Here is a 25,848-nt window from a genome sequence, read left to right as displayed (position 1 = left end):
AATACCTGTCATTTGAGAAGTGTAGGGGAGGCCATGTCCTCAGGGAAGAGCCCCAGTTATCAGGAGGGAGAAACTCAGAGCAGATATTGAAGACACAGGGAAATTTGCTGTTGATGGATGGGCAGTAACAAGAGGTCACAGTGAAGTGGAGAGTGGTAGGAGCAGGTCCGGAACAAGAAAGTAGCACAGAGCTTTTTGAAGAGAATGTTACAGATCAAGATCCCTGCTGTGTATTTGAGGAGCAGGTGAATTCTAGTTTTCATGTTGACTGAAGAAAACAGAAAAGAGGGCAGGTGGATTTAGCCCAGTGGTCTCTGAGGAGTAGGGCCTTTGCCCAGCTACTCAACATCAGCTTTAAGTTCATTGAAGATGTGTCTTGCTTGGTTGAAATAATTGAGGCTTACATGCTGCAGACATGCTGAATTATTATTTTAACGTATTTTTGCTTTTTATTGCCAGTATATCATTGGGATTATTTTTGCGTCTGTATTTATTATTAATTATGTATTTAGTAATTACGTTACAAAAGGCATTGGCTTATATTATAATTTTCATTCTCTGTATATCTGTGTTTATGTATATTGTGTAGTTTTTCAGGTTTTGGTATGAGGATTATGGTAGCTTTTAGAAATAGAGAGGTGTCCATTGTTTTCCACGCTCTGGAGCTCTTAGCACAGACATTATCTGTTCTTTGTAAGCTAGAAAGAACTTTGCTATAAAATTCTCTGAATGTGTGCTATCTAATATGGCATAATAAGCACCTGAAATGTGGCTAATATGACTGAGGAACTGAATTTTTAAATTTATTATTTTTATTTTAAATTTAATTTCTCATTTAAAAATTGATACTCATCTCAGTGTTTCAGTGTTTTGGGGACAAACTGGTTATGTGAGTCTATGTTTTGTAGATTATGTAAAGTCTAAATATACAGATGAAGTATTTCTAATGAAAATTTACCAGCCAGATTGAAATGTACTTTAAATGCAAAATATACCCTGGATTTTAAAGACTAAGAAAAAGTAAAATCAATAACTTTTACATTGATTTTTATGTTGACATAATAATTTTTTGTCATGGCCACCTATGTTGTTAAATAAAAGATGTTATTAAAATTAATTTTACTGTTCCTTTTTACACTTTTAGTGTGGCTATTAGAAAATTTAAAATTATAAATGTGGCTTGCATTTGTGACAGGCATTATATTTCTATTAGACAGCATGGTTCTGAACCATGGCTTTCCTAAAAGGAAGTAAAACTTCCTCAGTTTCTTTTTTTTTTTAATTTTCATATCTGCTTTTATTTATTTACTTATTTTTAATTAATTTTTTTGGAGTATAGTTGATTTACAATGTTGTGTTAGTTTCTACTGTACAGCAAAGTGAATCAGTTATACATATACATATATCCACTCTTTTTTTAGATTCTTTTTCCATTTAGGTCATTACAGAGTATTGAGTAGAGTTCCCTGTGCTATGCAGCAGTTCCTTATTAGTTATCTATTTTATATATAGTAGTGTGTATTTGTCAATCCCAATCTCCCAATTTATCCTTCTCCTCATTTTCTTATAGAGTTACTGGTTCATTCAGTTTTCCTATCTCTCCAGAATAAATTTTGATCATTTACATCTTCCTCAAAAGTATTTATTTCAAATATATGAATATAGTACTTTGCAAATATTTCCTTCCTCCCTCCCTCCCTCCCTTCTTTTCGGTAATGGTAAATGGTAAATCAGCTCTAAGATACATTGATAAAATTCTGTTTTTGTGATTTTCAATTAATTTTGTATCTGCTTTGACATTTATTGATTCAAATATATTTTTAGAATCATCAAATTACTTTTCCTTATTTGTAGGAATTACATTTTTATTTTCTCTTCTGATAAAAATCCCTGTTTTTTAAAAAAGGATATCATCAATGAATAGAGAAGTCAATATTTATTTTATTTTATTTTCTGTTCCACAAACTATTTTTCCTGCAGTATATTGCCTTGCTTCTAATTGTTTAGATACATTTTATATAACAGTTTTCTTTCAATATTTCATGTTCCATGAAACATTTATTTTTACAATATTGCATTTAAAAATGAAACAGGATATGTCCTGCACATATATTTCATTTTTCTTTGTCCTTTCTTGCTTTGCAATCCACTTTTACAGAGAAAGCAATCACACTGTACTTAAAAAGAATCAACAGTAGATGCAATGTATCTACCATTTAAATGTTCCAGGGATGTGCTAACTTCTTAATTGAAATTACCATATTTAGCCTTCACAGTAGCTCTGTGAAGTATGTACTGATGGTATCCTCAGTTTGCAGATGGGGAAACCAGACCAAGAGGGATTGGAACCCATCCAGGGTTTCCCACCTATTGCCCATGGACTCACATGCTCCATGGGAGAGATCATTCTGTTAGTTTCTCATGCACAATACTAGAAGAATATAGCAGACCTCTTTATAGCAGATGTCTAGCATCAGAACATCAACATAGTTCATGCTAAGATTCCATTGTCAGGCAATTATTACATGCAGTTATGTTCAGTGTTAATAAATTGTCCCATGGTATACTACTACTGTGTTCTGGACTTGGGTTTCCTATAACAGCCTAACAAAAATCTTTCATTCATCTGCAGTGAGGTACACTTTCTATAAACAATTGTTTCCTTTAATCATTTGGTGGGTGGGGAGAAATAGATACCAATTAGCCATTTTTAATACTGTGTATCTTCAAATTAGAATTTTTGAAGTCTTACTTATATCTATAGAATGGCAGAAAAGGAGAAACTTCATACAGTTTACTTCTTTGGGCAAGCAAAGGCAAATCCCTGTCTTTTTGCCTCTGAACTCTATCCCATTTGCTGTCAAATACCTTTTAAAATTAATTTAGCTATGGTATAGTCTCTTTTAAGATTTAGATAGTTAATAACAACAAATGACTATGGTTCATTAATTTGTGATTCTTTTCTTTCTTTTTTTTAAAGATAGTGTTTTTGGAAGAAGCATCCCAACAAGAAAAGCTGGCCAAAGAATGGTGCTTCAAGCCATGTGAAATAAGAGAACTGAGCCACCAGTAAGTCAGAGCCAACATTTTCCCCTTTTACTTGATGCTGTTAACTAGTCTCAAATGATAACCTGTCTTGAGAGACAGAGAGGCTTTTTTTTTTTTTTTTTGAAGGATGAGGTGGGAACGAGAAGGTAAATAGAGAACATGGAGCTGAAAGACAGAAACTTTGAAAACTAGAGGCTGCCATCATTCATTTACTTCTTCAGCAAATATTTGTTGAGCTTATTATGTGTAAGAATAGGATCTGGAGGTGAAAATGATCTACAGAGCCTTGGTCCTCACTGGGTTTACGGACCATGGGGAACAGGGAGCATAAACAAGTGCACAGATATGTAAGCATGACAGTGAAGCCTTCTATAAAGGAAGTAACAAGGGAGCATGATAGAGATAAACTAGTGCGGTGGAGGGGAGTTTGGGGAGGAATAACTCTGACAGTGTGCTTAGGGAAGACCTATTTCCAAAAGTGCATTTGAGCTACGATTTTATGTTCCAGCTACTTTAGTGGTTAATATTTGTGCCAAATGTGTTTCCTGTTGATTGGTCTACTCTCTTCATAGCCTGGGTGATTTGTCTTATAGAAATGGGAATACTTCTTTTAAACTCAAAAGATTTTGTCTAGTTTCAGGCCAAGTATGTTTCCAAAGTCAATAAAAGTTCCAAAGTCAACCAAAATCGTTTTCATTCTAAAAACACTTTTATAACTTGGGAAGTGGCTTTAGAGTAATGTAGTGGGAACACTGAATTAGGAATTAGAACACCTGCCACGAATCCTCACCCTACAGCTCTGCAGCTGTTAGATGGAAAGCAAGCCACTTCCCCTCTTTGAGCTCGTCTCCTGGGCTGTTGGCAAAGGATTGTCCTAGATTGTGGTAGACACCTTGTCCACTGCAGGAGGACTGTGAATTGGGTTCCCCCTTAGGCTTTGAGGCAGAGGAGCTGGCCACAGTCCAGAGAGATGGGGTGACTGACCCTAAAGTTTTGTTGCATTTATACTCACATCTCCTCCTCCTTCCCTCTCTGTGCTGCCTCCCTGTTGGCTTAGAAGCATGTGGCCAATGGGCATGCAGATGAGTCCAAAGGGCATGGAGGTCATTTTAGGCACCTCTGCTGTTGCCATCTGTTTCCTCTGCTAGATTTTCTTGAGAATATATGTTGAGCAATAACTGACATTTGTAAGTCACCTTCTTGCGTTGCTTTGTCATGAAGGATTAGAAGGTGGCTTGGGAGTGGATGAGATGGAGGTTGGGAGACGGTGGGAGGATGGTGGAGTGGCTGGAGGGTGAGGAGTGAGGTGAACACATCTGTGGGTCTTCATATCCTTTTGTCCCTCTTTATGAGGCTGCTTTTGGAGTTAAATCCATCTAACAAATGCATATTCCAGGAGACCTATAAGCACTACACACAGAAAAGTGGGAAGGTAAGAAAAAATGTGAACTTTGGTGGAAGACTAAAATCTTTGAAGAAAAATTATATTTAAAATGCAAAGTGATTTTTATATCAAACCTATAAGATAGGTACAGTTGAATTTCTTCAAGTCAGGATTAAAATAACATGATGTCTCTGACAGTCTGTTTAATAGAGTCAACGTACCTACAGCTATCTCAGCACCGTGTGGATTTTTTTTAAATGAAAATTACAGCTGGAGCACTCTGAGTCGTGCTTTGATAGGAGTGGATCAGACTATGACCATGGACCAGAGAGAGGTTGACAGGGCCAGGATTAGGGTGAGGCAAGTGAGGCATTCACCTTGAGCACAGAATTTAAGGATGTTGGGGAGGGCAAAAAACTTACTAATCAAGATAAATAATACTTTAATGCAGTATTTTTAAAAATCAAAATTAATGCAAAAAACCCACAATGAACAAAATACCAAAATTTTTAATAAGGACAAGATGTTGTTGTTTGTTTCACACCCTTGCATTTTTGTGCAATGAAAGAGTGGTTTTCAGACAGCCCAGGATTCCCAGGCCCTTGGGACCATTGCATCCCCAGCAGTGCATGTTGATGAGGGTTGCCAATAGTGTGCAAGCAGACTGAGTAACTTAGGCTATTATATAGAAGGTCATGTGTTTTGATTGTAGGGCTTTTTCTAGCATTTTCCACTTGGTTAAAAGACAGGTGGATGTTCTGACACGTGCATATAGGGGCACATATTGTTCTTTTCCCTCAGGTTCTGATACAGCCTAGGCAGCACTGCAAGTTTGGGATGTGAAGTTGATGGTTTTTATCTGGGGAAAGTTGAGATTTTCTAAGGAAGTTAGGATAGTGATTAAGTAAAGTGAAAAGAGCAAAGTGGAAAAGCAGGAGAAAGGAGAGCTTTTTCATCTTCTCCTGCTTCAGGCTTCAAGCCCCCCTGCTTTGCCTGCAGTTTGACTTTTGATGGCAACCATTTAGCTGCAAGTGATATCTTGAGTGGAGTTCTAAGCCTGGCTGGGCCACTCATCATCCTCAAGCTTCCTTTGTTCTTTCCGTAGATGAGTAGCTGGGCTCAGTGACCGCTAATCTCATGTGCAGCTCTGACGGTCCACACACTCCTGCCTGTACTGCTATCTGTAATAATCCTGGAATATAAGTTTGATTATGTGAATGTTTCTATTAATAAGCATTTCATAATACTTCCTGTTTCCTAAAAAGGATTGCTAGGCTTTCTGGATGAAAGTTAAACTTCTGATACAGTAAATCCTTGCTCCCTGTCAGCTCTGAAGACTTTGTATCCTGTGTTATCTCCTTTACTTCTTTCATCTCTGGTACCTTCAGAATATGCTCAGGTTTCTCCTACATGGAAAACAAAAAGTGACTTTCACTCTTCCCCTACATTACCATTCTAACTTTCACTACCGAATAGTTTTTGCCCAGTACTTTCTCTACACCGGTCTTTCCTGTTCATGGCTCTCTCCTCAGCACCTAGGACAGTAACTAAAACATACTAGGAGTGGGTAAGTACTTAGATAGTAAAGGACTGAATCCATGTGAAATCAGGTGTCTCCCCAATCATTGTATGGAAATGAGAGCTCGCAGGGTCTGGACTCTTGCAGTTTTTAACACTGGTCACTGTCCTGCACTCCTTCCCTAAATTGCTGTCCTCAACACCTCTCTATCATAGGTCTCTATCTTCCTGACAAAGATTCTGTCTAGATTGAACACGACCTTCTCTTCCTCAATCCTATTCTTTTAAGTGGAGGCTACTGCTCAAGGTTTAGTTTCATTCTTTCTTCCACAGAAATCTCTGGCACCACCAACTTCTAGGGTTACCTAATCAGGGGAGACTCTCAAATCTGAATGCCATCTTTAACTCTGTGACCTCTTATCCCGTGTGTTCAATTGCTTTTTGGAGACTTGGAGGTCATAATTTGACTGTAGGCTTAGTATGACATTGTCCCTCCCTGAAAGTGGACTTTCCTTTTAAATTCTCTGTACTTTATGTCATTTATTCAGCATCACATGCTCAGAAACTTACTCTGACTCTTTCCTCTGCTACCTAGAGCTAATAAAAATCAAGTTCTTTCTCTCATATTTATCCTTTTCCTTTATTCAGAAATGCTCTCATGCTTGAGAGATTGAAAGAGTGTCCCCACACGTGCCTGCCACCACCAGATTCAACTTCCTAAACCTGGGGTTCAATATGTCACAGTTCTGCCAAAGAAGATAAAAAACAAAGGATCAAATATTCTCATGATCCCCTCCCTCTTGGCTACTTGTCTTATTTTTCTTTGGATTCAAGGTGTAGCAGAGTTTCTTAAACATAGTAGATACTTGGGAAATATTATTTGATTGAACAATTCAACTACATGAAGAAGTCACACTGCCATTCCATGTTATGATGGTGGGGACAGTAAAAGCCCCAAGGACTGAAGTGTTCTGGAGAGGTCAGTGACTGACACCGAAGAGGAATCTGTATTTCCTTCTCCCTCTCTGCATGCCCCCACGTTGTAGGCCCACTTACTGCAGCCTTCTTGACGTACTTGTAGGTTGTCACTGCTTTTCATTTCCAGAGTGAATGAAAAATTCAGAGGGTAGTGACCAAGAATACTGAGGCTACTGCCTGGGTTTGAGTCTAGGCTCTAGAGCTGAAGTTGAATGATTACTTTTTTCAAGCTATTTAAATTTCCTGCGCTTGAGTTTACTCTTGTGAAGACGGGGATTACAATACTACTTCTTAAGTTTGTTGTGAGCATTACATCATCATCACAACTAACTTTTTTGGTGCTTTCCATTATCTAGGCACTGTTTTTGCAAATATTAACTCAATCCTCACAACAGCCCTACGGTGAAACTACTATCTCCGTTTTATGTAAGGGGAAACTGAGTCACAGAGCAGTTAAAGAATATGTTGAATATCCCACTGCTGGTTTATGGTGGGATATAAATTCAAAATCAGGCAGTATCAGTCAAGAATGTATATACTCAAACCCTATAATAAACCGCCTTCCACAAATAAGATGATGTACGTAGAATGCTGTGCCCAGTGGCCAGTACATGTCCGACTTCAGTAAACATTACCTGCTGTCACCATCATCATTATCATCTTCACCACCATTCCTAGTTCTCATTTTTAAAAAATAAAGCATTTATAGATACCCGTGGCTTTACTTGTCTTCCATTTAGGTGGTATACATTTGAATTGGTACTATATGGGATTCTTTATTATGTCCAATTCTGAGTTCAAGTTCCTTACGTATATAAAAATGTAACTAATATTTCCTTGCGGTGATGGTGGTGGTGGTGGTGCATACTGTATTTTAACAAATATCTGCTTGGATGCAATTAGACACTTAATAGACACCAGTGAACCAGATTATTTCTTTTTTTTTGATTATTTCTTTAGAAAAGCTTTAAGTATCTATTAGCATTGGGCTGCCTCAATTCTGTGGGCAGTGCCTCTGAAAACTCTAAAAAACATCGTTCTAGGACTTGCTGTTATAGAGTTAACAGAAATAGGAAAATTGATGGGTGGAACAGTGGAGTGATCAGAAACATCTGGAGAGTGGTTGTCATAGCACTGCATCTGTATCTTCACTTAACTGTTTATACCACTCACCCACTGACACTCTCGTCTTCTCAGATTGCCCTTCCCTAACCAGCCTCAGTTTGCTCTTGTTGCTTCTGTTTCAGAACTCAGCCCCTCCATCACATGGGACAGGACTAGATTTCTTGCAGTCAGCCAAGGCCAAGATGACCATTGGGACTAAAATTGTGGCCATTCTGTTTCTCATCATCAGCCATCCTTAGTGACTTGTGTGTAATTCCTCATCATGGCTCTAGAAGTTTTGGCCTCCTCTCTCACCTTTGCCCTCTGTCCTACAACCCGCAATTGTGAGAACAAAGTCGTACGATTAAACTGTAGCTTCACGCATTTCTTGTGCAACGACTGCTTTGCTTCTGCTCAGTGCTGTGGTTTTTCCTCCTTTCATGATCTCTGGTAAACTTTACACCAAGACATTCCAATTTAGGACTGTTACCTCTCCTAGCAGAGTTTCATTTTTATTTTCTGATCTCTAAATAATAGAATAATTTACATTCATCTGATTGCATTGGCTCTAAACCTGGGTGGAGTAAACAGTTAAATCACTGTACAGAGAAAATGTGATTTAAAGGTATGGAAAATGATTAAAGATGTTATTAAATTCTTTTCTCCCTATCTTAATTTCCAGTGAGTTCTTCATGCCTGGGCTGGTTGATACACACCTCCATGCCCCTCAGTACTCTTTTGCCGGGAGTAACGTAGACCTCCCACTTTTGGAGTGGCTGACCAAGTACACATTTCCTACAGAACACAAATTCCAGAGCATCGACTTTGCTGAAGAAGTGTATACCAGAGTTGTTGTAAGTATCCTGCTTATGAGTATTGGTGCATTGTGTTCAGTCATCTATAGAAACATCCATTTCTTGGGGGCAGATTTAAGTTATTAAAAATAGGCAGTTAAGGCTATAACAGACTGTACAGACTTTTTCAGTTCTTTCACAGCTCAGTGAGTTTGTGACCACTTCACCTACATAGCTAGCCACTAGCAAAGAGACAGCTTGAATCTAAATCCTCAGATCCCCTGGGTTCTCATTACTCTCATTTACTTCTCTGTTTACTTTACTAAATTTGGGTTTAATGCATATGTGTGTTCCTTTACTCTTGCCTATCCACACTGCTGTTCTAGGTACCATATGGAATAGCTGTGAAACCTTTGGAAAGTTCTGTGACTCATTTTCCCCATTTGTAAAAAAATAGGGATAATGATAGTACCTACTTCTTAGGATTGTTATGATAATTCAGCAAGTTAATATTTGTTAAGCTCTTAAAGTCGTGCCTGACATATGTATCTGCTTTACAAAATACGCAAGGAAATCTAAAATTAAACTTTCAAGTTACAGTGAGAAGGGTATCACATTATTTTGGTAGCTTCGAAGGGGAGGAAAATAGGATGGTCCCCTGTTGCAGGGCGTGTGGGAATGTGATGAGCATTAACCCAGTAGAGGGAACTATGGAGCTAGTTCAGTCAGAGAACAGTGGCTGTGGTGTGTGCCAACTAAAGGTCCTGAAATGTCCTTCCTTCCACTCTATCAGGAAAATCAGTTCCATTTATTCTACTCCAACCCTATGCCCAGTCCACTCAGCAGCCAGAAATAACTGCTGCAGCTGAGAACTAAAGCTGCAAATACCCTATTTGACCACGAACTCTTGTCATCTAGCATACTTAGTCTGAACATTCCTGCATTTTTATTGGACCCATTGGTGGTTTTTCTCTTAAAGTAATGGTGTGAGGGTGATAATATCATAAGCCTTATACAGTGACCTAGCCACCCTGCCAGTTTCCCAGATCTTGCATCATCCAAGCCTTAAAGAGTAAAAGCAAGTGCTATCTTTTATATACTTGCCTTGCTTACTTATAAATTCAGTGTAATTGTGGACTTGACTTATTTAGCACGGATCCACATGACACCAGGAAAACTGAGAAGGACTAAGGCTGTGTTGGAAGTTGCTAGTGCATTGTGTTAATGAATTGTGTTAACCACATCAAATCTTCTTATTCTCAAAATTTATTTATACCTTGCGTTGTTCTGAAAAGGGTTAGAGATATCTTAAAATTGCATTGTATACAAGAGAAGAAAATGAGTCATGAAATCACGGCAAAGGAAAACAAAGGAGGAAAAATAAAATAAAGCCAAGAGGTAAATGTATACCATGGGGGTCCATGCACTTGTTAGGATTTGTCACACATTTGGCTTTAACTGACCCAGAGAGGGAAATCAAAGTATTTGATGTCAGTGAGTACAAAATAGGTGAAATAGGTGTTATTCTCTACAAGTATTTTCGGTGTACACATCCTCTGTTTCTGATTATGAGCAGGCCCATAGACTTTAAGAGTTGGATGAGCTGAGAGTATAATGGACATTTGTTTAAGAAAGTTGAGATTTGTTAACTAGAACCCGTCCCTAAGGCTGAAGACTGCCTGTGGCAATGCAAAGGGGGTGCTAAGGCAGTACCCATGAACCAAGACATTTTTTGTTTTGTTTTTTATTTTCTGCCTCAGAAAACAGTCCTGGATCTATTCTTCAACAAATGGGCAATCCAGACCCCCGAGTTTTGCACCACAGATTTTGACAGTGATAATTTAATCTGAAAGTAATTTAAAGTATATATTAGCAAACATCTCCTAAGATTGTTAAGAAAAAAATCCCAGTAAGTCAGTCCTGGAATATCTCCCTTTAAACATTGCAAACTGGGTGAGAGATTGAAGTTTCAAATAGACTTTGGACTGGAATGAACCAAAAAGACTCGAAAGTTCAGGAATCTGTATATTATATAGACTATAGTCAAGGGACTGGAGAGTGAGATTTTTGGTAAATATGCCAAGACAAACTGGTTGCAAATATTCTCCTGGATAATAGAATGAATATGCTTACTCTATGGGGTTGTCAGATTCAGCAGATAAATTCAACTAATTCCAAAGAGGTGTCAAGTCATTAAAGTACAGGTGAAAAGACAAGGAGTCAGGCCACTCTTTTCCCCTATTTTAGCTCATGGAAATTGTATAACCTGTTAAGGGACCTGTTGATACTGGCGTTGAAGCTCAGTAGTAGTTTGCAATCTATTTTGAGCTCAAAAGGCTTGGTCTCAAGAACTGACAATTCTTATCAAGAATTGAAAGCAGGGGAAAGGTTGGGAAGCACAGCCAATATTTTGATGTTATTCCTGATAGATTTCTTTATAAATTGGAAAGTCATCATTAATGGAAAAGCCCTCTCAAAAGCTTATGAGAAACTAGGGTGGAACAGGTGCCCGGAAACCCAAACATATAACATGCGAAGAAGAAAAGTAGCTGCGTTTTAGACGGCTTACCTAGTAAGATTTTCCAGCCAAATCCTTTCCTTACTTTTTTAACTACATAAGTCACACACATGTGGCTGAACGCAGTGGGAACCAACAGGAGTAGCTTTGGGGGTTCTTTCTTCTCTCCCTCCTTCCCTCTCTTCCTTCCTTTTTTTTGCCCTCCTCTATGGGCTCTCCCTGTCCTGTCCCTTAAATGTAATTTGGGCCGATTCTTGAGCTTTCTAGTCTTTCTAATTTGTTCCAATCCAATTTGAAACTGCAGTTTCTCATCTAGAAGCTTTTCTGTATGAGAAGCGTTTTCCCCCCTGACTCAGAGGAAAGACTTGCTGTTGGTGTCTGGGTAGTACTTCCACTGTCATTGTTGCTAATTAGCTGAAATTTTCCATTTTGATCTCTTCTTCAAGCCCCTGTTTTAGAAAGGTGTTTAAAGTGTTGAGAATTTAGAAAATGTCAGATTACACTTCTGTTTTAATTTTGAGTTTCATTTTATTTTGCTTAGTAAATGTAACTTGTGTGGTTATTTTTCTTGGGAATTAGTTCACTGTTATTTTATGACCCAATAAAAGGTCAATTTTTATGATTATTCTACACATTTTTAAAAAGACTGTGTTTTCTCTGTCAATATGACTTTTTAAAATATCTGTTCGATTAGGTTGTTAAAAGTGTTAAACAAGTCTTGTATCATTTTCCTCTATAGTCTCCCACATAATAAGACAAGAAACTTAAATAGTCTTCCCTTCAAGATGCAGCCCCCTCACCATGTCCTGTGTTACATCACGTGAGATTTTAGTTCCAGTGTTTTGGTTTTTTTTTTGCCATCTACATACATTTAATTTAAAATGTTTTTTTAAATTTAATTTTTTTATACAGCAGGTTCTTATTAGTCATCAGTTTTATACACATCAGTGTATACATATCAATCCCAATCTCCCAATTCATCACACCACTCCCACCCCGTCACTTCCCCCACTTTGGTGTCCATACGTTTGTCCTCTACTTCTGTGTCTCAATTTCTGCCCTGCAAACCGGTTCATCTGTACCATTTTTCTAGGTTCCATATATGTGAGTTAATATACGATATTTGTTTTTCTCTTTCTGACTTACTTCACTCTGTATGACAGTCTCTAGATCCATCCACGTCTCAACAAATGACCCAATTTCGTTCCTTTTTATAGCTGAGTAATATTCCATTGTATGTATGTACCATTTCTTCTTTATCCATTCGTCTGTCTATGGGCATTTAGGTTGCCACCATGACCTGGCTATTGTAAATAGTGCTGCAGTGAACATTGGGGTGCGTGTGTCTTTTTGAATTACGGTTTGCTCTGGGTATATGCCCAGTAGTGGAATTGCTGGATCATATGGTAATTTTATTTTTAGTTTTTTAAGGAACCTCCATACGGTTCTCCATAGTGGCTGTATCCATTTACATTCGCACCAACAGTGCAAGAGTGTTCCCTTTTCTCCACACCATCTCCAGAATTTGTTGCTTGTAGATTTTCTGATGAAGCCCATTCTAACTGGTGTGAGGTGGTACCTCATTGTAGTTTTGATTTGCATTTCTCTAATAATTAGTGATGTTGAGCAGTTTTTCATGTGCTTCTTGGCCATCTGTATGTCTTCTTTGGAGAAATGTCTATTTAGGTCTTCTGCCAATTTTTGGATTGGGTTGTTTGTTTTTTTTAATATTGAGCTGCATGAGCTGTTTATATATTTTGAAGATTAATCCTTTGTCCATTGATTTGTTTGCAAATATTTTCTCCCATTCTGAGGGTTGTCTTTTGGTCTTGTTTATGGTTTCCTTTGCTGTGCAAAAGCTTTGGAGTTTCATTAGGTCCCATTTGTTTATTTTTGTTTTTATTTCCATTACTCTAGGAGGTGGATCAAAAAAGATCTTGCTGTGATTTATGTCAAAGAGTGTTCTTCCTATGTTTTCCTGTAAGAGTTTTAGTGTCCGGTCTTACATTTAGGTCTCTAATCCATTTTGAGTTTATTTTTGTGTATGGTGTTAGGGAGTGTTCTAATTTCATTCTTTTACATGTAGCTGTCCAGTTTTCCCAGCACCACTTATTGAAGAGACTGTCTTTTCTCCATTGTATATCCTTGCCTCCTTTGTCATACATAGGTACATTGTTGACCATAGGTGCATGGGTTTATCTCTGGGCTTTCTAACTTGTTCCATTGATCTATGTTTCTGTTTTTGTGCCGGTACCATATTGTCTTGATTACTGTAGCTTTGTAGTATAGTCTGAAGTCAGGGAGTCTGATTCCTCCAGCTCCGTTTTTTTCCCTCAAGACTGCTTTGGTTATTCGGGGTCTTTTGTGTCTCCATACAAATTTTAAGACTTTTGTTCTAGTTCTGTAAAAAATGCCATTGATAATTTGATAGGGATTGCATTGCATCTGTAGATTGCTTTGGGTAGTAGAGTCATTTTCATAATATTGATTCTTCCAATCCAAGAACATGGTATATCTCTCCATCTGTTGGTATCATCTTTAATTTCTTTCATCAGTGTCTTATAGTTTTCTGCAGACAGGTCTTTTGTCTCCTTAGGTAGGTTTATTCCTAGGTATTTTATTCTTTTGTTGCAGTGGTAAATGGGAGTGTTTCCTTAATTTCTCTTTCAGATTTTCATCATTAGTGTATAGGAATGCAAGAGATTTCTGTGCATTAATTTTGTATCCTGCAACTTTACCAAATTCATTGATTAGCTCTAGTAGTTTTCTGGTGGCATCTTAGGTTTCTCCATGTATAGTATCATGTCATCTGCAAAGAGTGACAGTTTTACTTCTTCTTTTCCAATTTGTATTCCTTTTATTTCTTTTTCTTCTCTGATTGCCGTGGCTAGGACTTCCAAAACTATGTTGAATAATAGTGGTGAGAGTGGACATCCTTGTCTCGTTCCTGATCTTAGAGGAAATGCTTTCAGTTTTTCACTATTGAGAATGATGTTTGCTGTGGATTTGTCCTATATGGCCTTTACTATGTTGAGGTAGGTTCCCTCTGTGCCCACTTTCTGGAGAGTTTTTATCATAAATGGGTGTTGAATTTTGTCGAAAGCTTTTTCTGCATCTACTGAGATGATCATATGGTTTCTTTGCTTCAATTTGTTAATATGGTGTATCGCATTGACTGATTTGTGTATATTGAAGAATCCTTGCATCCGTGGGATAAATCCCACTTGATCATGGTGTATGATCTTTTTAATGTGTTGTTGGATTCTGTTCGCTAGTATTTTGTTGAGGATTTTTGCATCTATATTCATCAGTGACATTGGTCTGTAATTTTCATTTTTGTAGTATCTGTCTGGTTTTGGTATCAGGGTTATGGTGGCCTCATAGAATGGGTTTGGGAGTGTTCCTTCCTCTGCAATTTTTTGGAAGAGTTTGAGAAGGATGGGTGTTAGGTCTTCTCTAAATGTTTCATAGAATTCACCTGTGAAGCCATCTGGTCCTGGACTTTCGTTTGTTGGAAGATTTTTAATCACAGTTTCAATTTCATTACTTGTGATTGGTCTGTTCATAATTTCTGTTTCTTCCTGGTTCAGTCTTTGAAGGTTATACCTTTCTAAGAATTTGTCCATTTCTTCCAGGTTGTCCATTTTATTGGCATAGAGTTGCTTGTAGTAGTCTCTTAGGATGCTTTGTATTTCTGCGGTGCCTGTTGTAACTTCTCCTTTTTCATTTCTAATTTTATTGATTTGAATCCTCTCCCTCTTTTTCTTGATGAGTCTGGCTAATGGTTCATCAATTTTGTTTATCTTCTCAAAGAACCAGCTTTTAGTTTTATTGATCTTTGCTATTGTTTTCTTTGTTTCTATTTATTTCCGCTCTGATCTTTATGATTTCTTTCCTTCTGCTAACTTTGGGTTTTGCTTGTTCTTCTTTCTCTAGTTCCTTCAGGTGTAAGGTTAGATTGTTTATTTGAGATTTTTCTTGTTTCTTGAGGTAGCCTTGTATAGCTATAAACGTCCCTCTTAGAACTGCTTTTGCTGCATCGCATAGGTTTTGGATCGTCGTGTTTTCATTGTCATTTGTCTCTAGGTATTTTTTGATTTCCTCTTTGATTTCTTCAGTGATCTCTTCATTATTTATTAACGTATTGTTTAGCCTCCATATGTTTGTGTTTTTTACTTCTTTTTCCCTGTAATTCATTTCTAATCTCATAGCATTGTGGTCAGAAAAGATGCTTGATATGATTTCAATTTTCTTAAATTTACTGAGGCTTGATTTGTGACCCAAGATGTGATCTATCCTGGAGAATGTTCCATGCGCATTTGCGAAGAAAGTGTAATCTGCTGTTTTTGGATGGAATGTCCTATAAATATCAATTAAATCTATCTGGTCTATTGTGTCATTTAAAGCTTCTGTTTCCTTATTTATTTTCATTTTGGATGATCTGTCCATTGGGGTAAGTGAGGTGTTAAAGTCCCCCACTATTATTGTGTTACTGTCGATATCCTTTTATAGCTGTTAGCAGTTGCCTTATGTATTGAGGTGCTCCTATGTTGGGTACATAAATATTTATAATTGTTATATCTTCTTGGATTGATCCCTTGATCATTATGTAGTGTCCTTCCTTGTCTCTTGTAACATTCTTTATTTTAAAGTCTATTTTATCTGATATGAGTATAGCTACTCCAGCTTTCTTTTGATTTCCATTTGCATGGAATATCTTTTTCCATCCCCTCACTTTCAGTCTGTATGTGTCCCTAGGTCTAAAGTGGGTCTCTTGTAGACAGCATATAGATGGGTCTTGTTTTTGTATCCATTCAGCAAGCCTGTGTCTTTTGGTTGGAGCATTTAATCCATTCACGTTTAAGGTAATTATCGATACGTATGTTCCTATGACCATTTTCTTAATTGTTTTGGGTTTGTTTTTGTAGGTCCCTTTCTTCTCTTGTGTTTCCCACTTAGAAAAGTTCCTTTAGCATTTGTTGTAGAGCTGGTTTGGTGGTGCTGAGTTCTCTTAGCTTTTGCTTGTCTGTAAAGCTTTTGATTTCTCCATCGAATCTGAATGAGATCCTTGCTGGGTAGAGTAATCTTGATTGTAGGTTCTTCCCTTTCATCACTTTAAGTATATCATACCACTCACTTCTGGCTTGTAGAGTTTCTGGTGAGAAATCAGCTGTTAACCTTATGGGAGTTCCCTTGTATGTTATTTGTCGTTTTTCCCTTGCTGCTTTCAATAATTTTTCTTTGCCTTTAATTTTTGCCAGTTTGATTACTATGTGTCTTGGCGTGTTTCTCCTTGGGTTTATCCTGTATGGGACTCTCTGTGCGTCCTGGACTTGGGTGGCTATTTCCTTTCCCACGTTAGGGAAGTTTTCGACTATAATCTCTTCAAATATTTTCTCGGGTCCTTTCTCTCTCTCTTCTCCTTCTGGGACCACTATAATGCGAATGGTGTTGCATTTAATGTTGTTCCAGAGGTCTCTTAGGCTGTCTTCATTTCTTTTCATTCTTTTTTCTTTATTCTGTTCTGCAGCAGTGAATTCCACCATTCTGTCTTCCAGGTCACTTATCCGTTCTTCTGCCTCAGTTATTCTGCTATTGATTCCTTCTAGTGTAGTTTTCACTTCAGTTATTGTATTGTTCATCTCTGTTTGTTTGTTCTTTAAATCTTCTAGGTCTTTGTTAAACATTTCTTGCATCTTCTCGATCTTTGCCGCCATTCTTTTTCCAAGGCCCTGGATCATCTTCACTATCATTATTCTGAATTCTTTTTCTGGAAGGTTGCCTATCTCCACTTCATTTAGTTGTTTTTCTGGGGTTTTATCTTATTCCTTCATCTGGTACGTAGCCCTCTGCCTTTTCATCTTGTCTATCTTTCTGTGAATGTGGTTTTTGTTCCACAGGCTGCAGGATTGTAGTTCTTCTTGCTCCTGCTGTTCTTCTGCCCTCTGGTGGATGTCTACAGTGTTTTAAATTTGGATCCTCTGTCTTTATTTTGGATTTATTTTCTGAGACGATGATAATCTTTTCCAATAAGGTGGGTGACAAACAATCCAAATCCTTGAACTACCAAAAATGGTTTTACTTTTTTCTGACTCTTGAATGATGCACTTCAGCTATAGAGAGAATTCTCTTTAAAATGATTTTCCCACCAGCATCCAATGTGCTGATGTCAATCTGATTCTCATTCCCTTCTAGCTAATTTGCTGGCCTTCAGGATTTTCTTCATTCTTGAGGTTCTGTAATTTCACTTAGAGATCTGTTTTTGTTTTTGTTTTTGTTTTTTTCAGTCCATTTTCTTTAATATAGTATTACTTCTGTTCTGGGAAATGAATTTCCTTCTCTCTCTCTCTTTCTTGTGCATGCACGCTCAATCATTTTCTCTGCCACCCCCCAACCCCATTTCCCTTGCTCTTAGTATATTCTTCCCTCCAATCTGTTCTTTTTTTCAGCAACTCTTCTTAGAAAAATAGTGAAACTTCTGTGTATACTTTTGCGCTACATTCTTAGAGAATGCCAGTGGCCCAACTTTGCAAGTTATTAATTCACTCTCACTGTTACAGTAGCCTGTTCCTCTGTCAAGGAGACTATGTCCTATTCTATGCACGTAACAATGCTTATTTTAGATCATTTTATGCCTCTGGTTGCTTTAGTAAGTCTGATTCCTCATGTGTTCATTCAACAATATTTACTAGGCACACACGAGGATCCAGGCACTTTTCTGGTTGCTGGAGATTGAATTTGATGCCTCTGTCATGGTTTTAACTTTTCTCTTGGGTGTGTGATCCTGGTAGCAAGCTAGTACATCCTTTTCTATAGGTGACAGGCTATATAAACATCCTTTACCTGCAGCCAGAAATACTTTTTTTCATGTGCAAAGTGTCTTAAAATTTGAGAAGACTGACATAAAAATCCAGTTTTCCTGATTCTCTTGCCCTTCATTACTAACTGACATCACTGGTCTCTCTTTTTTGTTGTTGTTTTTTTAACAGTTGGCTGAAGCTGAATAGAGGCTGCTAGGATACGGCATGTTCTTCCCTATTACTTTAAGTCCAAATTATTTTCCTACTGCAGACATTTACGTTTCTAATCCAACCCCATTCTAGACAAGAGTCCTCTTATTTCACAAATGAGGAAACTGATGTTGAGGATATAAAGCAACTTTCTCAAGGTCACACAGGTCATAATATGCAAGAAGCAAGAACTCCAGTGCAGTTTTTCCTCTGCACTTTAAAAAGTTTCTGCTATGTGTGGGGGCTGGGGGCATATGGGAAGTTTGTGTACCGTCCTCTCAATTTTGCTGTGAACCTAAAACTGCTCTTAAAAAATGTCTTAAAATTTTAAAAAGAAGAAGAAGAAAAAGCTTCTGCTTAAGACAGACCCCTCTCAGGTCAATCAGTACTTCTCCAAGTGCTCAGACAAGTCAGGCAATATCAGTTCCGATTTCTTTCTCAAAATCTTCCCACTGCCTTCTATTCCTTTGTTCCACTCTGGTTGGGATTGTCTCTGGCACTGCTATAATCTGGGCATTCCCTTTGCTTCTCCTCTGTGTTTAATTCCCATTTTCTGGACTTAATTAAGAAGTTCTTTTTCTTTGCTCTCACATTTTTTAGAAACACATCTTCTAGGAGCTTCCTAAGCTCTTAAAGGAGAAAAACATTCAAGATTTTGTGTATCTAATCATATCTCTATTCTGTTTTCACACTTGACTGATAATTTACCAGGGTATAAAATTCTACTTTAAAATAACTTCCCTCCTTAAATCAACTATACTTCAATAAAATAAATTTTTTAAAAATTAAAAAAAACCTTTCCTCCAGAATTTTAAAGCCATTGTTCTGCTTTCAGCATCACTGGTGATAACACCAGTGCCATTGTGATTCCTGCCATTTGTCTATGACTGGTTTTCTTTCTCTGGAACCTTTCAGAATCTTCACTTTACTTGTAGACTTAATATCTCACAATTATATGCCTTACTTGGCTTCTGTTTTTCATGCACTGAACTGAGCATTCTATGAGGATTTTCAGTTTGGAGAGACTAGTATTATTTCTCAGACAATTTCACCACCTCCATTTCCTTTAAAAAAAATTTGTTTTTTTTAGAACTTTTATTCTAAATGTTAGATCTCTTAGATTGAGCATAATTTTCTTATCTTTTCATCCTTGACTTTCATCTTTCTTCTCTGAGAAGTTCTCTTCTAATTTAACCTTCTGTTGACTCCCATATTTCATTTTTAACATTTTTACTTTTGGAGAGCTCTTATTCTCTGATTTCCACAGCATTCTGTTCTTTTTTTTGTGGATACAATATCTTCTTTTATTTCTTTGAGATTGTTAATCATAGTGTTGTTGGTTTTTTTTAAATCAAGCTTCCTTCTGACCTACAGATTGCCTGTTTCCTCCAATATTTTATCCATATTCTTTCTTCCTTCCCCTCTCCCCTTTTTTATAGTAGCTTTCCTTCAGTGTCCGTTGAACCTTAAATGTACATTCATATTTAAGTGTGATGCTCCAAGATGCTGATTGGAGGATCTGGGTGGGGTAGCATTTGTTGACTGGTAAACTTCATTATATGATGAACAGTGAAGGTAGGAAACAGCCCTTTAAATTGTGGGTCCCAGAAGTCATTGTGAGGACATCTTCCTTCTAGAGCCATTCATCTTCTCTAGGAAGAAGTCCTTCAGTTCTGCCAGGACTGGTGGAAACAGTACATGTGGCATTTTGGGGAAGATGACCAAGGGTCCCAGAGGTCAGCCAGATGTCCACTTAAACCTCTTCTTTTCAGCCTATGCCTCACCTTGTCCTTTTGGGCTTGTACCCTCTAAATACTACCCAAATTTCTACAAAGCGTAAATCTTTCCTGCAAGGAGCAGGTTAGGGGTGGTTGGCTGATTTCAGCAGGGAAAAGAGTCCTGCCAAGGTTTAATTATCTGTATACAGACTTTCAGCCAATTTCCTGTTAACAACCACATGCTCCTCTCTCTTTCCAAGTTGCCTCCAGGTTCTTATACTTGTTTTTTCTTCCGAGAAGATGTTGAAATATTTCCTCTGCTCACGTCTCCTCTCCGCTTATGGTTTAATAAATGTTATACTCCTTTACTGGTATTTTAGTAGAGATTTGCTGAGGAAGAGAGATGGATACATGTTATCAATCTGCTAGGATGAATTAAAAATCTGGCTGAGTAACTGTATCCTGTAATCGCTAGAAAAATCTCATTTATTCACTCCCAGATGCAATAAAGTTTGCATATTCTTAAACAGTCCTAAAAAAATAAGGAATTAATTAGTATCACATTTTATAAATCCTGCAACACAGAACTGTGTGAATCTAGGAAATGGAAAGCATCAACTTCTCCTCTAGCTAACACTTTTAAAATATAAATACTTTTACCATTTGCCTTAACTACATTTCATATTGAGATGGCATGCCTTTAAATAAAAACATCTTAAAATTGAAAACTAAAATTCCATTTTCATCTGTATATACCATGTGACTTTTCTGGGCACAGGCGATTCATGGTTTTTGTGATTTATTTTTAGAGGAGAACACTAAAGAATGGAACAACCACAGCTTGTTACTTTGCAACAATTCACACTGACTCATCGCTGCTCCTTGCGGAAATTACAGGTGAGGAGATGAAAGGATGATTTACGGGCACGTGAAGCATGTCCAGACCATGCTGGCAGTGACTTATACTTGTGAGCAGTCCTGCCTTTTAATTGCTAGAATTTAAGCACTGCACTTCTTGCAAGTAATTAGGTATTTGTGTATCACTGTGGCCCTTGAACTTTTTCTGTTGTTTAAGTAATTTGATTATTTACTTTTAGTTTTTGGCTGCAGAATGATGTGAATGGGTCTGAATTTTATGTATTAATTTAGGGCTTTTTGGAGCAGGTTTACTAATTCTAGCAATAGCAACAGTTTATCTATCAGCAGATAGATCTTAGCTGTTGGCTAGACTCAGGGCACTATGCTAGATGCTGGGAACACAGTAAAACGGAAAATAGTCTCTGCCCTTGAGGAACCAGACAGGATTAGCTGATTAATAGGTACATGCACTGATTAATGACTTTAGTAATAGCTGTAGTGCTTTTACTAGATGCCTGGTATTGTGCAAAGAACTCTATGTTGATTAGTTCAGCTCAGTTGCAAACAGCCTTCTGGAGCAGTTATTCAGATCCTTGTGTTACAGATGGAGAAACTGATGCTCAGAGAGGTTATGTAACATGCCCAAGTCACACAGCTAGTAAGCAGAGCTGAGACTGGATTTACACTGATGATTCCAAAACTTGTACCCAGTACAGTGCCTAGCACATAGCAGGTGCTCAGTAAATACTGTTGACTGATGTGCTGACACTCCTGCTTGCTGGCCAAGGTAGTTTATACCAAAGACCTCAAGGGTGACACTGAAAGTAAATATTGCAAATTTTGGAGGAGACAGAATGAACCCAGAATTGGATCACCTGGGAAGATTTCATTGGAGGGATCTTTAAATTGGGCTTTGAAGGGAAGATAAAATGAGGAGAGAGGAAAATGCCTTTCAGATAGGAAAGATGACATGGGGGTATGGGTATGGGGACAGGAACATTCATAGTGGATATACAGGAGGCAGGGAACAGAGTAGCTGAACTAAAGGGAAGGATTCATGGCATGGTGGGATGGGAGAGGTTGGGCAGAGGGGATGGTTCAGTCTCTGGAGAGATTCAAATATGCATCAGACTCCAAAAAGTTTTCAGCGAGATGAGGTATGTGATGAAGTTGGTGTTTTAAGGAAGAGTAATCTAATGGCCATGTATTACAGTGAATTACAGGGGAAAGAGAGCAATAGAAAGACTTCTGAAAGACTCAAGACAGAGGTGGAGACATTGTTGAAAAAATGAACATTGCCTCATGTAGCATCAACTTTCTAGCTGAAATAGAATTCCTCTAGCACCTCTGATAAGCATGAGGTTCTTCAGTGCTGAGAACTGCTGGTAGGAGTAAGTAAAATCCCCCACAGATAATGATGTTGGCACTGCTACACTTAAGAATAGCGACAGTATCTTTTCTAAGCCCTATGTGCCAGGCACTTTACATACATTATTGGGTATAGTCCTCATAACCCTGCACATAGCAGAGGACACTGGGCACATCTGGGTTTAGCAAATAATATCCTTCATTCTGGGAGTAATCAGAGGAGTAAGGTGCTAATGGGAGAACCTTTACTACTTACAGAATTGATCGGGGTCTTGTTATTATTGTTCTTAAATGGTGTGATGATCTTTTACATTCTCACTTATGTTTTTATAACGATTTTAATTTAAGATGTTTTAAAGAGGCTTAGGAAAGGTACAGTTTGGGAAAGAAACATGACTTTAGATTCTTTTTGTGTGTCTCACAGATAAATTCGGGCAGCGGGCATTTGTGGGCAAAGTCTGTATGGATTTGAATGACACTGTTCCAGAATACAAGGAAACCACTGAGGAATCAATCAAGGAAACAGAGAGGTATGTTTGTCTTGATTTGTCTTATGGATGGAGTTGGAGATGGGAAAAAGAAACCTCTTTAACCCAGGCAGAATGTGCACATATATCACTGCCTGGGTTTGCCTAACTTCATGAAATTGATCTGATCCTAAGGAAAATGTTGCATGTCAGTACTATTTTTGTATATCAAATCATATTTTAAAGCCTCTGGGAACTTGTTATAGGAGTCCTAGGGCAAATCCCTTTATAAAATGAAGGATTTTTTAAAAAGTAAATGATTTACCCACTCCCTGTCCTTCGTTATAGACTGGGGCTTCTCCTGTAGGTTAACCTGGCACAAAGTGTCTGTGGCCTGCTCATCAAATTACTTTTGGTTGTGGGTCATCCTATTGCTTGAGATCATGTGCTTTTGTTATGTTCTTTTTATTTTACATGGGGATATGCTAGTGATACCATAGGTACTTTTTCTATATTTCTTTAATGGCTTTTCCATGGTGCCTTGAGGATTTGACAAGGAATTGTGTTGTATGACACTCAACATCCAAGAGATATAGAAGAAAATTCTTTAGGTTTAAATCTTGCCTAAGACCAAACATATCCTGATGCAAGTTTGAGAAGTCCAGCTTTTCTCCATTCCCCAGGCCTCCTTCACCTTAGTGTGTCCTCTGAAAAGGGTGGCTTAGGTGCTGCTATGTTCCCATAGAGAGAAGGAAGCACACACTTTCCCTTTAGCATTTGGCCATGTGCTCAACTTTTCTATGAATCTGTGTTTGTGGAAATAGTGAACCCTGATTCACATTTTATTCTTAAACAAAGGATTACCAGAAAGCAGGAAGCTATAGCTCATAAATATTTCCAGCCAGGGCAGAAACAGTCATTTCATAGGCCCTACAGATACCACCATCGCTGCAGATATAATTGGTAAGATCACCATCCCTGTCACTACCCATTTCACAACCATGTCTGGCGTATTCCTTCTGCTTTACTCCAACATCCATGCCCAGTAGGACTCAGCCTTTGAAAATAAATGATGCTATTGTGATTTTGTGAGCAAGCAGCTTCCACTTTAGGGAAACTGGGAGTAGAGAGCCCCATGGCTTCTAAACACCTCCGGATACATAGGACTCCATGACTCTGATATCCATGGAACATAACATACTGCAGTATTCCCGCAAACAGAGCTTAAGCTAGTAAAATGGCTTGAGTGCTGTGGGAATACTTGTGAACAGCCCGGCTGATGTTAGATGATAAAATTGCATTTCCCTGTGATTTTGCACTCCATCGCTCTGGCTGCAAATGAGAAAGCAGGGTAATTACTACTTGTTAATCCTTAATTAGTGGTGGTGCAACATGTGCAGCATTAGAAATGTTTACATGGAAATTAGGACATGTAAGGGTCATGTTTTCATGCTTTTAAAAAATTAATTTGAAAAATGCCTAAAATTTCTAACTTCCCGTTTGTTGCTTTATTTCAGATTTGTGTCAGAAATGCTCCAAAGGAATGTAAGTAAACTTGTTCCCAGCTCGTTTTTTAATTCCCTTCCTGTTAGTTGTAGGATTTGTTATTAAGCTGTTTGGTAGAGGTTAGCCTGTGTACGTTTGGCTTATTCCATGCATGCAGAAGTATTTTCCTAAAGCCTTAAATTGTTTTCATGGTGGATGCATCAACTTAGCTCAGGGAAGGTCAGGCGTTTTTTACTTTCTCAGTGGTTTTCCCTCCCTCTCCTCTGGGACCTTCTAATTTCATAGGACAGGCCAGTGGGGAGGTGGGAGAGGGCTTCATGGATGTAGACAGATTGGTGGCAACTGGATGTTGTGGCATGGTTTGTTGGCTACATCACCATTGGCTCTGGCCTCTTGTACCCCTCTGAAACACAGGTGGTGTCCAGCCCTGATGCCCCAGCCAGACTGCCTTGGTCCATAGATGCGTGGCATGTCGTGTGGCCTGCAGGCACTCAGCCAGGCACCCCGTTCCACAGTGCCCCAGTGTTGGTGATCCTGTGAAGACAGCGCTGTCTTCTGTCCCACCCCCAGCAGGCTGGTCTATGGCTGTACTGTGCAGTCTCTTAGATTTGCAAACCAGACTCTTCCCTCACCATTTTTTTAAGGTCTGATTGGAAGCCATAGGAAACCTCAGTATTTCTTTCAGTCTAATCTTGGGAGACCCAGGTGCAGCTTTGTGGATCCTTATCCTCGCCACTCTTCTATGAGTCCTTCTCGACTGCTCAGCCACCAAGGTGACATCAGAGCCATTCCTGCAACTAATTAACAGTCCTCAGGGAGGCCATGGCCAGCATACCACCCCAAGATGTAGAAAGGGGAACAAGCCACCACTTCATTCTTAGTCTTCCCAGCACTCTCCTTTAAAACGTCTCCTCTGCCTCCTAATTCTCTTCATAAAAGCCACCCAGTCTAGGCCTGGTCTGAGCCTTCATGTGCCTTGCATTTGAGATGGGATCTTCTTCCATTGAACTTGGTGCTACAGAATATACCCTTCCTTGTTCTCATCCATGAGCCATTTCCATGAAACCCAGCACTTCCACCCACTCTCTAGGAATGAAGGACTATCCTTAGAGATGAAGACATAAAATCATTTTGTGGTATGATATGCATTTCCTGACCGAGTGTTTTTGATTATTTCCAGTATTCTAGAGTGCAGCCCATAGTGACACCACGTTTTTCCCTTTCCTGCTCTGAGACTTTGTTGGGTGAACTTGGAAACATCGCGAAGACCCGTGATTTGCACATTCAGGTGGGCATTTTTCTCCTATTTGCCTCTGTCTAGACCTGCAAGACTTCTCTGTACCCTAAATTCTGGCAGTAATCTCGTAATCTCCAATTCTTTTACTGAGATTATGGAGGAGGTGGGTTTCCCCTTTTCTCTTTTAGTTCTTTTGGTTGGCAATTAACATGACATAAAGCAGATTAACAGGAGAAAATCAAATTTATTATGTGCGCACAGGAAATCCACATAAGTATGAAGAATTCCAAAGACAGCAAGGCAAGGTGAGGTATGTATATATTCTGGACTAAGTAGAAGG

At 38.4% G+C, this 25,848-nt stretch overlaps 1 protein-coding gene across 1 annotated transcript in view; it reads left to right on the top strand.

Moving 5' to 3' along the window:
• Positions 1–25,848, top strand: part of GDA (guanine deaminase) — a 123,194-nt gene that overhangs the window by 47,239 nt on the left and 50,107 nt on the right. Inside the window, exons 2-7 of the mRNA XM_068552823.1 lie at positions 2,981–3,069; positions 8,715–8,886; positions 20,882–20,969; positions 22,723–22,828; positions 24,283–24,310; positions 25,452–25,559. Coding sequence (XP_068408924.1) covers positions 2,981–3,069; positions 8,715–8,886; positions 20,882–20,969; positions 22,723–22,828; positions 24,283–24,310; positions 25,452–25,559 — 591 coding nt within the window. The remainder of the gene's footprint in view (positions 1–2,980; positions 3,070–8,714; positions 8,887–20,881; positions 20,970–22,722; positions 22,829–24,282; positions 24,311–25,451; positions 25,560–25,848) is intronic.

This window comes from Eschrichtius robustus, chromosome 10 (genome assembly GCF_028021215.1).
Source record: "Eschrichtius robustus isolate mEscRob2 chromosome 10, mEscRob2.pri, whole genome shotgun sequence".
In the NCBI taxonomy this organism is placed as follows: domain Eukaryota; kingdom Metazoa; phylum Chordata; class Mammalia; order Artiodactyla; family Eschrichtiidae; genus Eschrichtius; species Eschrichtius robustus.
This window is presented reverse-complemented; position numbering and strand designations above follow the sequence as displayed.